The sequence below is a fragment of the Tachypleus tridentatus genome, chromosome 13 (assembly GCF_004210375.1).
Source record: "Tachypleus tridentatus isolate NWPU-2018 chromosome 13, ASM421037v1, whole genome shotgun sequence".
In the NCBI taxonomy this organism is placed as follows: Eukaryota; Metazoa; Arthropoda; class Merostomata; order Xiphosura; family Limulidae; genus Tachypleus; species Tachypleus tridentatus.
The window spans coordinates 215,733,678-215,748,777 of record NC_134837.1 but is presented as its reverse complement, the minus strand read 5'-3'; the positions used below and the strand labels follow the sequence as shown (position 1 = coordinate 215,748,777).

General features: G+C 35.8%; 1 protein-coding gene across 1 annotated transcript in view; it reads right to left on the bottom strand.

Annotated features, from left to right (window-relative positions):
• Positions 1-13,627, bottom strand: part of LOC143238994 (15-hydroxyprostaglandin dehydrogenase [NAD(+)]-like) — a 36,879-nt gene extending 23,252 nt beyond the window's left edge. Inside the window, exon 1 of the mRNA XM_076479694.1 lies at positions 13,383-13,627. Coding sequence (XP_076335809.1) covers positions 13,383-13,475 — 93 coding nt within the window. The 5' untranslated portion in view covers positions 13,476-13,627. The remainder of the gene's footprint in view (positions 1-13,382) is intronic.
• Between the last annotated feature and the right edge of the window lie 1,473 nt (positions 13,628-15,100).

The following is a 15,100-nucleotide window of genomic DNA, read 5'->3' as shown; positions in this document are numbered from 1 at the left end:
TACATCATTTACAGTATTCAACATCTAAAATCAAGTATGGTGATGAGCATTATTTGATAGAAATACGAGGCTGAATTCAGAATCACTGTCCGACTGGAAAAGGTGGGGGACGGAAATGGAAGAGAAAGAAATAATTGAGACAGAAGACTTGTATACCAATTCTTCCCTGGAGGAAACGGAAGCTCTCAACATACCTAGCTGTATCTTGGTCAGTAGTTCCGGTGGTTTACAGAAAACTGCTGTATCTCTGACTACTGAAAGGTGCAGGCAGATTCTTATACAAAATACTATTATTTCCGAAAATTCATCTTTCAGCAAAACATTACTTTTTTCTAATTTTAATCTCTATTATTTTGTTATAATGGCTATTCAGCACTGTTAACTTACTCTATAGACTTAGGTCTAACTTAAGCCTCCTGGGCTAGCTAAAAGGTGCGAGATATTTGTGAGTTAACGACCGAAAATACTGTTAAAAGGAGGATACCGAAATGATATGACAACGTATTCTACTCATTAGAAATAAAATACTGTTAAAAGGAGGATACCGAAATGATATGACAACGTATTCTACTCATTAGAAATAAAATACTGTTAAAAGGAGGATACCGAAATGATATGACAACGTATTCTACTCATTAGAAATAATATAGTTAGAGCATTATATCTAATTGTCTTTGCTCATTATTTGGTATATATATCTTACTATAACCTAGGTAGCGTGTGTATGCATCTATGTATCTGGCAGAAATAAACATGCAACGAGTGCCATCTATGTCGTGACACCATAAACATAAATCTGGAAAATATTTCTCCACACTTTGGGTAATCGAGCTTCATATGATTGGAAAAATAACCACAGCATGCGCAACAACCATACATTTATGGTAGTACACAATTTTAAACAGAAGTCTCTGGTACTCTCTTCACACCACGAAAACAACTTTCATTTGGAATGTACGCGAGTGTTTGTTTGTATCGTCTTTGTTGATGAAATGTTTTTAGTAGAAAAACAAAAGTTTTTAAAAAAGATATTTATTTTCTCAACAAAGTGTTCTACTTTTGACACAAAAGCAGTACAGGTTATATCAGTACAATCCGAACACTTTCCCGGAGTAGTATTTACCAGAGAAATCCTTTTGTGGGAAATGTTCACTTGTTTTTTAATAATCCCTCCATGAGGTATGAATACTACGATTAGTTTGTTTTCAAACTTTGCGCAAAGATACATGAGAGCTATCTGCGCTAGCCGTACATAATTTAGCAGCGTAAGACTAGAGGGAAGGCAGCTAGTCATCATCACCCACCGTTCACTCTTGGGTTACTCTTTTACCAACGAATAGTGGGATTGTCCGTCACGTTATAACGTTTCTACGGCTGAAAGAGCGAGTATGTTTGGTATGATGGGGATTCGAATCCGCGACCCTCGGATTACGAGTCGAGCCACAACCACATGACCATGGCGGACTGCCCTAGGATTAGTAATTATCAGAACCCGTAGGGTGGTATTTCTACTAAAGTATTTTAACTCTGGCAGCTGGCTTTGGTCAAAAGGTAATACTGAAGATCAAGGAAGTTAAACGAGTATTCTGAAAAACAATCCATGAATATCAGCATACAATCCTGTACAAACATTAAGATGAAGGCCCTGTAGTCTGATTATGAAGATTTATCGGTGAACATAAAGTAAAGAAACGACATGACACTTACTCAGTTTCAAAGTCATTTATGAAATGGCTTGGTTTACAACATTACCAGTTTCCTTTACCGATAGAGTAAAGTAGACGGAAAAGAAATGACATAAGCATACATCTTAGAGAACCCTACACTGAAACCACAAATACAACTTCCTCGGGCAAGTAAGAGTAAGAATATTGTTTCACTCCGTTAGTTATCTTGTTCCGTTCTAAATGTGCCCCTCCTTCACTGTCGTAGTGGCTACTGGGTTTCAATACTCGTGGTGAACAGGGCACAGATAGCCCTTTGTGTTTAACTACAAACAAACTAACTATTGCAGTGAACACATAACTCACTATATTCATACTTGTTCGAGGAAACCTACGCGTGTGGCATCCCTATTACCTCTGCAACACGAATTATCAAATAAGGATATCCTTATTAAATGTCAGAGTTCCTCTTGTGACACAGACGTTTGAAGAAAAACTGCTTTCGTACAGTTTTATCCCAAGACATCGAATGCTACAAGTAAGATATGTCGTATTTAAGGCAACGCTATTACGGCAATCTGTTTCAGTCTTTAATAATCTTGAACTGCTAACCAAGGGAGAGGGGGGGGAATAGTCAAGGCACCTAGTCAACAGCCCATCATTCATATTAAGGACTAACTGTCATTGTTATCACGCACGGATAACTTAGAGGGGGTAGTATTTAGTGACTTTCTTAGATTTTCGAACCCAGCTAGACAGCTCCGAAATCTAGAGTTCAACACAGAGCCAAGCCACGCCCTAACTGAGGGCGATATAGTGTCAAGATTTGCCATCCAATAATATGCTTGGTTTATTTCACAAACAAAAACTACTACAGAACATACAGTACATGTACTTGGTATAAATCAACTAAACCACAGATAGAACATTTCCTTGTGTGTATTGAAATAAATGCACACCATTGAAATAATCAAGATATGGTTTTTTTTTTTTAACTAGTCATTAAATGTAATTAATTCTATCATAAATCACATCTTAATTTATTTTTTTTCCTCACATAAATATCGTTCTTAGTCTTTAGTACTTCCTTAATATAACTCATAGCTGAAAGAGATTCCAATAAAATTAGGTCATGGATAAGAACTATTAGCTTTAAATTGCCCCCTGGTGGGCCAGCAGTAAGCTTGATTTACAGTGCTGAAATTTAGAGTTTGTTCTCAACATCAGGGGCAGTCTAGATATTCTAATGTACAACTTTTTTAATCATTATTTAACATTTAGACTAACAGCTGTTTTTTTATGGTCATAGTTGTTAGGATTAATGTTTTGACTCCACAAAACACTTTATTCTTTATTTCTGAGAAATAAAGAAATAACGCTGGACGGATAAACAATTGAAAATTACATACAACTTGAATATAACGCTATTAGATATTTAAGGAACTATTTCCCCTCAGTTTATAAGACGAAATCGAACTTGGAAGAGTAGTCATTTTCCAACAACTGTTTGCAGGCAGTGATGGGCGATACAGATGTAGGACGTTGTGGGCTTCTGAACCCCCATCTCGTTCTCCTAATTTCTATATTTACTGTTGCTCCTTTATTTTATTTCTTTGAGAGATTGGTTAAGACTGATAGATGGTGTATCCCCATTGTAATGTGAGTCCTACTTCATAGTTACCTCCAAAACCTAGGGCATATTTTATAATCTCACATTACAGCTTGCATCTGGGATCTTTTCAATTAGTGCAGCGTTTTTGTTTAGTTTATTCTTGTTTCTATTTATGTTATAAAAAGTAATATAATTAGTCAAAGGTTTGGATTTGCTGTTTTTAATGCTTTCCTTCATTAAAATGTATTCATTTTCACAAATATTATTATTATTTTATGTTCACTTCGTGTGATTGTAATTACGTGGCATTTAATACTGCAGAAAGATGGAAATGATCTAGAAAAATAACCTTTTAGATTTTTGTCTAGTTCTTGGTTAAAAACAACTAGTTTAAATAACAAGTTCTTGTCATTCATTGCGGGTATCTCGATAAACAATTTAACTTCAGATGTTAATTTCAAGCACGTAGTCGGGTCTGCAAGTGGGGTTTTTTTTTTTGGTCCATGTGCAACTTCAATCTATAGTGACGAGAAACTAATTTCCGAACTATGCGATAGTTCTTTTTATTATCACTACATATAAACATTTCCAGTAAATTTCGTCCTATAAGTATCAAACTGCTATTTTAAAATTTATACACAGTATTAAAAAGAGGCCGTTATCAAGGAAAAGTGAGGGTATATTACTAGGCTGGTGGAACTCTGATGGGAGTAGAAGGCGGGTCGTTAGCAATCCACCAACCCTTCTTGGCTAGGGGCTTCTATTTCCTACAAAACACTGCCCTACATGGCTCTGTTATGTTGCCCATACCATCTCCTGTTCAAATTATATCTCTGTTTATTATATCGAAAATGAACCAATCTGTCAAAAACCCTTCTGGTAGTCCAGTGGGAAGTCTAAAAGACTGTGGCCTAAAAACCATGTTAGAAGCTTATGTTAGTTTAAGACGTTCGTGTTAACACTTGTGTTAACTTTGTGCTTAACTTCAAATAAAATATCAAAATAAGAATTTAAAAAAATTAAAAAGGTATTTTCTTTGTTTTGTTTGTTATGATATTTCCGTTAGTCTATTTCTTAGTGTTGGTAAGTTACTGATTTGATGTATATAATTTACTGGCGTGAATGACGGTAGACTGAATGCAGATCTTAGTATTCTGTTCTGTTGAACTTGGATTTTCTGGAGTGTGTTATTTGACATATTGTATGTTACTTGACATCCATATCGGGCACAGGACAGGCAAAACTTTCGGCGCCTGTCCTGTGAAAGTGGGTTTTCTCGGGGCACTCCCGTTTCCCCCCACAGCAAAAACTTAGGCATTGGATTTTTAGATCCAAGCACAGGCAACTTTTTTGCCAGACCCTGAGTCGGGTCGTTTGATTTCATGTTCATATTTACTTTGACTTCTGCCTTTCGGGACGGGACCTGACCGTTCTCTCCGGTGCTGCCTTTGCCTCGGTCTAGGATAACATTAAGAATGACCTCCTTCACCCAGAAAAGAGTCAAAAATTATTTAATAAATAAATAAATAAAACTAAACCTAATAACCTTTCACGAAAGGGGACGAAGAGGAACCACAACGTTCCTGAACACCCCAGTTGGAGAGAGAATTCTTACGATTTCTCTCTCTCTAAACTAAACCCCTGCCACGTTAGTTTTGTTTGTTTGTTTGTTTGTTATTGGGTGCAAAACTGCACTACTTGTGTTGGATCCACTATGGATATTAAAACCATTTTTAGCGCCATAAGTCCAGAAGATTACCATTAAGTAACTGGGAGGGGATATGTTAGTTCCTGTGAAGTTTTGGCGTTAACACTTAGTCCAGAAAACTGTCGACGTTACTTTGAATTATAGTTGCTTTGATGTCTTTGCTTTATATAATACATACGTATACATCTGTTGAAAGCAGGGGCGTAATTTTTTTTTTTTTTTACATCCGATGGGGGGTATGATTTTTGCAATCACTTATGTGGACTGTTTAATTTGCAAATTGGTAATCTCTGATTACGTGAACCTGAAAGCTGTAAACATGCAGTCACAGAGTAATCTTGTTGCCACGATACTTGCATGTATATTTAGGCCTACTGACTGATACTTACGAACTATCGCTTAGATCGAAAAGCTTAGAAGCACGCCTATATTAAAATGTACATTTCGTCTACTGAAAAAGCCTACATCTAGGCCTAATTATGCAATTTTATTGGTAAGAACATGAGAATCACAAGAACAAACACAATTTATAGGCCTGTGATGCAATAAAACAATTCAACAGACCAAACTGTAGGGGGGGATGATTGTATGCAACATAACCCCCACCTAAAATGAAGAGGGGGATGTATACCCTCCATCCTCTCCAGGATCTACGGCCCTGGTTGAAAGGGACAAGGGCTGTAACGTCCTTTTTTGAGCTGAGTAGATGATATTTGTACGCTACAGCCAATAATGGTGCGAGAGAATGACCACTCACAAATAAAATTTCTTCACGATAGAAGTATTCATTCTTTCTCAGTTCTGTTTGTTTATTGAAGTGTTTCGTTGAATATAGATCTGTTCCACGAGAAAGAAGTCTGTCGGAGGTTCGCTTATCCGGTAGAAACGATTATTCACTGGTCTACATAAAACAAGTACGTATACTGTTGCTTCTTGCTCCGTTTATGTACATTTCCGCTTGATCCTGCTGTTATTAAGCGGATTAATCTCCTAGCCATGCCGGGCCCCTCTCAACAATGGAAATCGAAATAATTTATGGTCGAAAGTAAAAAGTAACTTAATGATTTTTCGTCGTACTAGTAATAAGGACAATGTAGTTAATTAATATGTAGTCGGCTTAACTATTACTAGATTAAGTTAACTATGCTGCAATAATACTCATGATAGGTTTTAGCTTAAGTTTTACGTGAAAATTCCTACTTCAGGTTAATTTCAGTATTCTCTGAAATTTATTTTTAAAAAAATTTTACTTATATACTTTTTCTTTGTTGGGTATCAGTAAACCTCTGATTTAGTTCGAAAATTACAGAAAAGATTCATTAGAATAGTTTACTTTTGGCAGCATTCCTAAAATATCGAAAATCATTTTGTTTTTAATGCAAGCTTATTCTAGGCCTCATTTACATCTCAAATTAACGAATTTGGTATTGCATTTGACATACCTTAGAGAGGTAAGTAATACAAATATATAACAGCCACATGTCTGTCTGTGATGCTCTGTAACTGAATAACAGTTACTCGCAGAAATACACACACACACACAATTTTTCTTTTCAAGATTACGCTACAGGAAATTTTAGTTTTTGCATTTCCAAAAGATTTCATAGCGATGCCAACACTGATCCATTAGTATTTGTTTGCTGTAAGCAATCAGTTCAATCTGAAAAAAACTTAAAGAAAAAGAAGTGTATGTTTGTGTATGTGGGGAGGGGATTTCTTGAAACATAAAAAAACCGGAAGTGTATGTTTGTGTATGTGGGGGGAAGGGATTTCTTGAAACATAAAAAAACCGGGACTTCCTTCTTTGACTGATTGCAAGAAATATTTTGATGATAGAAGCACGAACAAAACCGCATAAAGAATTGGTTGTAATTAAACACAAAGCTACACAGTGGTCTACCAGTGCTCTGCCCACGAAATGTATTGAAATCCGGTTTGTAGCACTAAGTCTGTAGATATACTACTGTGCCAGTAGGGCGAGTGCATAAAGAATGGAATGTTTTGGAGTAAAGATCTGTTGTTGCCAAAAAGTGTTCACTTCTGTAGCGGTATTTTCTTGCGTTCAGTAAATGACAAACAACGATGATATACAACTGAAATTCCCTGCGGCTATTTAGCGAAGCTGAATAGCTCTGTTGTGCCGGATATATTAGTTCCATTGAAATTAAAAATTTTGGAAACTGTTCATTGGAGTCGGTCTTGTTTGCTTCAAAACAAATGCAATTTTCCTTATTGGAGTAACACACAAATGACTAAAATACGGTTGTAAACTGTCAACGACAACCATATTGCATATACGCTTTGTTCAAACGGATGTAGTTGACTCCACGTTTTACATTTATTTATTATTTTTAGAGAAAAAATGCAGTTAAGTTGTTTCAAAGGACATCTACTGGGAGAACTATGAAACTAAGTTAATGTCGATAGCAATTAGGTTGTTATACGGATGTGTTTGGTAGAAGGATTTTGGTAACAAAATCTAAAAGACCTTGGTTTAAATTTTATGGAGTTATGTTTCGCTATAGCCTAACTAACCAGATCCATTAAAAGTAACTTAAAACTGCAATTCAAATACTCTTGAGGATTTGAATTTTTATTTTCAGGCTTTAGTTAAACATACTTTCCTTATCGCCTCCTTTTGAAGCTTAAGTTAGTTTTTTTCTTCATCTAAATATATCTTATTTACGAATATAAAATCACGTCACAAATATTTCCAATCTTTATTTAGAAAAACAAGTAATTTAAAGAAAGTAAACAAGTCAGTTGGATTACGTCCATGCTTCCGTTACGCTTACTAATATTAAATAAAAATCATGAGAAGCTCTTTCATTTTCAAAGGGGCGAAGATTATCCCTGTTGTAAAGCTCTGGATTTAAAAACTGGTAAGCTGGGTTACAATTAGTGCGATATCACAAGCTTCTTCCTACTTCAAGCTGTTTTTGTGTAAATAAGAGTGACAACAAATATTCTAACGTGAATATTAGACAGTAGGGAATTGTTAACTGGTTTGTTACAGTGGCTCAGCAATAAGACTGAAGGCTTAAGGTTTTGTACCCTGATGGGCACGGTATAGATTAACCATTGTAAAACTTTGTAGTTAAAGAACAAACAAACAAAAAACAACAAACGAAATTAAACTGTGCTACTGGGGAACATTTTGTGTTACAAGTCCATAAACTTCCAGTATGCCCACCGCCGGTCCTTATTATGGACGGATTAACTAATCTGTTTGATGCTTCGCAAAATGAAGTTTTTAAAACACACGTCCAAGGAAGAAAAAGTTATTTTATATTCAACAACGAAGATCCAAGCAAATGCTCTTCTGGTTTGACAGAGAATGACAGCTGTATAATCAAAAGGAAAAGAACAACAAAACGCATGTCGTGTAAGATACAACTAGCAACAGGCAATGTACATGACGCTAGAGAGAAGCAAACTATAACCATGTGACACATAAAAATTGTAACAAAATTAAATAATGCAATAGACATACAGGAAGTACACGCACGTTTCTTTCTCTCTCTGTCTTACAAGTCTGTTTGGTATATGTTTGATTATCCATTCTATACGCACAGCTTGGATGTAAAGCGACATACAGAATTTCTTCTCCTCCCCACAAGCTGATTTGTTTGTTTGTTTTAGAATGTCGCATTAAGGTTACACGAGGCTATCTGCGCTAGCAATCTCTAATTTAGCAGCGTAAGGTTAAAGGGAAGATAGCTAATTAATCACCATCCACCGTCAACTCTTGGGCTACTATTTTTTCAATGAATAGTGAGATTAACCGTTACTTTAACGTCCCCCACGGCTGAAAGGGCGAATATGTTTGGTGTGACGGGAATTTGAACCAGCGACCCATAGATTGCGAGTCAAGCGCTCTAACCACCTGACCATGCCGGGCCCTTCTACAAGACGAATAAATAATTTTTAAAAGGTGAAAGCGTATTCGTGCAAATACAGTAAAGAGTGGTTTATTAACCTCTAAAAGTCAAGATAATCGTTCATATTGTGATGAAAACATCAAAATTAGCACGTGTTCTATCAATTACAGGAGAGTGCCAAGCTATAATGTTACTGTTGCCATCTTAGATTTCAAAATGGCTGCCACTGATATTAAACTTTTCATCTAACTTTGTTTTTGTTTCTGACATAGAAGCAAACAAACAACAAACAAACGACTTCAAATGTCTAAATACACGTTTTTTTTGTTTTTTTTTTTCCAGTTAGGGAAGTCTTCATGTATAATATTTACGTGTGCATAAATTATAGAAAGTTGGATTTTTTTGTTTGTCCTGCTGTGCTAAATGTTTCGCAAGTTGTAGTTATGAGTTCATTAGAGCCATGATGAAGATCGTTGACAGAAGAACATCTTGAGTTCTAAAAAACATTATAATCTATATAATGGTATAAGAATGATCATAATGCTCACGTTCCTTTGCTTTTTCTATATAATATTGTAGCTTTTTACCAATGTAATTTGAAAGACAACAATTTGCTTTGAGATAGATTAACATTAAAGGGTCACTGGTAGCGTAGTGATGGTGTAGTGTCTAGTTCGCTTGGTAGTGTAATGATGGAGTATTCATGACAGAGAGTTAAAAACTTACCACATTCAAAGAAGAACCACCATTTCATAGTTCTTCCTAAACAGGGTAGGTTGCAGGTGTTCTATGTCAGTTAGATGAAAGCGATAAACACTTAATCTGTTCTGGAAGATTAAGTACGAGTCTTCCATTTGGCTGATAATATGGCAAAACATATGGTAAAGTTTTACTTAATAGTATTGATGGAAGCAAAGGAGTTATTGACACTTAAGGCAGATAGAACAGTATTTCTCACGAACCTTTATCTACAATTGTCCAATAGGAGACTAGATAGAACCAAAAGAGGAAAGTTTGTTTCTGAATTTCGCGCAAAGCTACTCGAGAGCTGTTTGCACTAGCCGTCCATAATTTAGCAGTGCAAGACCAGAGGGAAGATAGCGAGTCATCACCACCCACCGCCAACTCTTGGGCTACTCTTTTACCAACGAATAGTGGGATTGACCGGCACAATATAACGTCCCCATGGCTGAAAGGGCAAGCCTGTTCGGTATGATGGGGATTTGAACCCGCGACCCTCGGGTTATGAGTCGAGTGCCTTAACCACCTGGCTAGGCCGAGTATAAGAGTAACGTTAGAAACATCTTAAAATGATGGTTCATTTGAACCTAATCCTATGAAATCTTCATCACGTTTCAATGGGCCTACTAAACAATTCCAACGCAAGGACCTCTGTGTTTATTTTGTTACGAAGCTAGGTTAGAGATTGAGTTGTGAAGCTTAGAGACTGAAATATCTGCTAAAAGTAACAATGTCAGGCCTACATATCGTAGATGAGTTTCTATCGTAAGAAATAATGTCACGAATCATTATAATCTCATGTGAAAAGCCTGTATTGGAATGTTATAATATTTAGTGAAGTCAGTTCCATTTGCTGACCTTCTTTTACACTGAAGAATATAGTTATAGCGAAAACCAGTTTTCCAAGTGTGTAACATAGAAAGCTTTAAGTAAAAATGTTACAGTTAGTCATCTCTAATGACACAGTTAGGAAGATAAACTTACCTTATCTTAAAGAAAACCTTTACGCCGCAAATACTAAACAAGTTTACAATAAAGGGAAGAAATATAACTGGGGTTTGAAAATGACATGAGAAGTGCTCTTCGTAATTCGTGTAAATGTTGCTAACTCAGATGCTATGATTCTTGCAAAATCTGCCTCAATTGTCCCTAGATATTTCCAAAGCCAAACAACATTCTTCAATGACTGTCAAGAATGATTCTGGAAAGGACTAATATAGAACAAAATACTGTGGATGAAAACACAAAATCATGCAGAGACAAGCATGTTACTTACTGGGTTGCGTTTAAACACGAAGGCCCTTGTAATTAGAATACACGAGCTAGGTCTTTCAGTATTTGAGGGTGTGGTTTTACAATTAAAAACAGATTTAGTCATCAACACTGAAAAAAATCGTCTGTAATCACAACCGCAGCTGTTGACAACATGGATCATAATATCTCTTTTGTTACAGCTTCAACTCATGACACTATTGTTCCATTAACAAGCCATATTTCAAATTCAAATCAATGTATCAACAGTAATTTATGAGGTTTCCAGACAGAGATATATGTATAGACTTTAACAAGTTATTCGCAAGCTCCACCCATTTCATTACATGACAAAAGCCTTCGAGTCCTCTTACCTTATAATCCAATCTTTATTTAGTGTGTATTCCGAGGCCTAGTGATGAGGTTCGTGCCTTGAATGCGAAAGGTCTGGTATTCATTTCTCATTGGAAAGAAATGTTTGTATTATATAACAAGCTTGTATTGATACGTATCGATACCGTCTAGGTAGCAGTGAATATCACTGAAAGATGTTTAACCGACTGTTCAAACCCAAAACGTTATTCTTTTTAAAAACTTTCCTTTAAAAATTAATGATTAGCCTGGGATGGTCCAGTAATTTTGGGTACGCATCTTAAACGTCGGCGGGGAAAGATTAAACACCAGATTCGTTGATTTTCCATGTCACGTGCCTTAATAAACGGTATTATGAAGTGTTTAATTATACGTTTAGTTTGACCACATTTTAACTTACATTTACTTGTTTGATACACACCCTGTACTTTTCGTTGTGCGCCACATAATACAAATCATTCTCGATATTGCGTGCTCGTGCGTTGCCATAGCTACTCGTCTACTACTTACACGTAACGATATAAAAACAAAGCCCTTTATGAAGGGAACGATGGCTAATTTATCAAATAAAATACATAAAGTAAACTTGCACGAGTCATGTTTTAAATCACAAGTGCAAATTAATTGTAGCTACACAGTGTTTTGCACAATAAACAGAAAAGCTGTACAAAAATTATTTGCAAAATTAAAGTTGCACACTATTTTCAAATATTTACGAATCAATGAAGGTAGAGTGTTTGACAACAAAATTAAAATCTGATAATACAAAAGATGAAATTAACATTTAAATACAAGTATATTTGGTAAGAAATGTCTTCCACTGGCTTAGCGACAAGCCTCTGGGTCTATAATACGAAAAATCGTGTTTCGATACCGCTGTGGGCATAACACAGATGGTTCGTTGCATAGCTTTGCACTTAACAACAAAGCGAACAAGGAAGAGTAACATATGAGAATTTATCAATGTTCTAGAACATCTGCGCACTAATCGTTACGTGCCACATAATAACCCGGAAATCTATTGGGATGATACCTATGCATGGGTTAAACGTTCCATACCAGAATGTGATGATATTAAGACTAGAAACAGCACTACAAAATGCGATACACTTGTATTGTTAGAGTAATGCACTCGAAACGGAAATATCCTACGTACAACTAAAATGAATGGGTTGTACAAAAACAAAAAAAAAACATTGAAATTATATGTTACAAACGATCTAAAATACATTGTAAATAATTTGTTTGAATTTAATGCAAAGCTATACGAGAGCTATCTACGCTTGCCGTTTGAAATTTAAAAGTGAAAGACTAGAGGGAAGGAAACTAGTCATCATCACCCATCCACACTCTTTACAAACGAATTGTGGAATTGATCGTAACGTTATAACGCTCCCACATCTAAAAGAGCAAGCATGTTTAATAAGACGGGGTTTCAAACCCGTGATTCTCAGATTACGAGTCAAGTACTCTAAATATCTGGCTTATAATAATATAGATGAGATAACTACTTACATTATATTGTAAAGATAGAAGTCTTTTAGGATGAAAGAAACTCAAGACGTTGTAATGATAAAATTAAATTAGGATATGCATCTCGTATTAACGGGGCACAAAGTATTATTGTGAGGCGATAACTGTGGGGCTCGATTTGTTTGTTTGTAATTATCACAAAGCTAAACAGTGGACTCTTTGTGGTGTGCCCACGACGGGCATCAGACCCTAGTTTTTAAGTATTATAAGCCTTCACACTCCTGAGCCACTGGGTGGAACTCGAAAATTGGGTTGTTTCAGAAGTGGTAAGAAAGCTACAAACAAGGATATTGACGATACGTTACAAACAAAGTTCAAAGCAGCCTCAAGGAGGAATTTTACTATTAATACAACTTTTATTTGGGGAGTACCTTGAGACAAATGTCATTCAACCGATACTCAACGATTATGGATGCTATAGATAAATGGATTTAGTAAGTAACATTCGAAAACTTGCCTTAGTAAAAAAATATTAGATGCGTTAGGTGCAGTTGACACTGGTCACAAAGATATTTTGACGATGACGTAAAAAACAAAATAAAGTTTTAGCAACGTACCCTGACGTTTAAACTTTTCGTTATAAAACTACTTTTAGTTTTATAAATACAACAGTTATCTACCTTACATCCACTTTTGAGTAAAACCTGGGAGAAAGCTTTACCCAGACCGCTGGCACCTCCTGTAACGATACACACTTTTCCGGTAAGTTCCATACTTGTTGCCTGGCTACAAAATGCACACAAAACTCCTAACCTTTCCAACCCTCTACTTACAGCGCGACTCGACTACTTTGAGCGTGTGCCAAGAAGCCTTCTCTCAGACTTACCTGTGTATGCGTTCCAAAAGACCCGCAAGGCGTAGAGTGACGTCATCCACAATAATACTGTCAAATATCCACCAAGAAGCTCAGGAAATTGTGTATGCATTGGTGTCGAGGCTACAATGCAGTTAAAAAAAAGAGAGAAAAATCTAAGAACCTTTAAAACTGTAAAAAGATTATTTTGAAGCTTACTAGTTAATGTCGTCTTATTTTTAATGTCTATTGGAATTACGCTAGTCTGTATCCAGTTCAATAATTTTCCCCTCCCCCCATCTGATGGCCCAGCGGTTAATCTTTTAGACTCATAACGCTAAATGCCGGGTTTCGATAACCACGGTAGGCAGAACAAAGATAGCTTTGTATTTTACCTTAAAAAAACATTGTTATTTTTATTAACATGTGACAAATACATCTTTGGTGTAATTATCAGATATCTTAAAATGTTATATGTAGTTATAAAATACAATTAAATTATGCGCAAAATCGGTCAAATTAAGTCTAAAATTTTTTAATAATTTAAATACCTAGAAAAAAAAATCCGAACATTGAAGCTTTCACTACATTTTTGCATGGACTGTTTATTGGATAGATATGATAGATAGAGCATGTCAACAGGGAGCGCTATTATTAAGTTAAATGTATTTAACTGCACGAGGACCACCAGCGCTAGCCGTCCCTAATTTAGCGATTTAAGACTAGAGGGGAGGCAGCTAATCATTACCACCCACCGCCAACTCGTGGGCTACTCTTTTACCAACGAATAGTGGGATTGACCGTCACATTATAATAACACTCCCCTGAAAGGTCAAGCATGTTTGGTGCGAAAGGGATTTGAACCCACGAAAATGGCATTAAAATGTCGTGATGGAGATCGAAAAAGCGAATTCCGTAAAAATATTCTAGTTTTTATGAACATGGACTGAATTTCACATTATTTTCTTCAAATAAACAGAAAGAACTCAACTTACAATATGATACGTAATTGTTTCAAACTATTAATTCTCTGACGTACACTCTGACGTCACCAACTAGTTAAATAGGCCAGGATAAACGAATCCCTGATTTTATCGTTGATAAATCTGAAGACTTACCGCTGTCCCACCAGGAAACAGTAAAATAACGCTTGGAGCTCACGTGATAAATTACAACAACAACAACAAAAGGCTTTTCGACAACAAAGTTTTCAACTCTAGTCTGAATTAGTAAAGGGTCACATAAACAGTTGACGATACGTTAATTTAGGGCAGTCAAAGATGTGTTGGCAGCCCACGAAATTAAAAATCATTGTTTTATGTTATTTATTAACACCATACATTGCACCATGAAAACTACGTGGATATACACGTTACAATTTTTTTTTTTTAAATACAGTATATAATGAACAGTAACTGATGTTTTCCACTAGGATTGTTTTATACTGTCAATTGCCTCTATTCTATATATTTATAAAAGTATTTCTGCACGAAGCTCTGTATTTAAAATTTTGATGGAAAGGTTTATTATACACCTTATTTATAT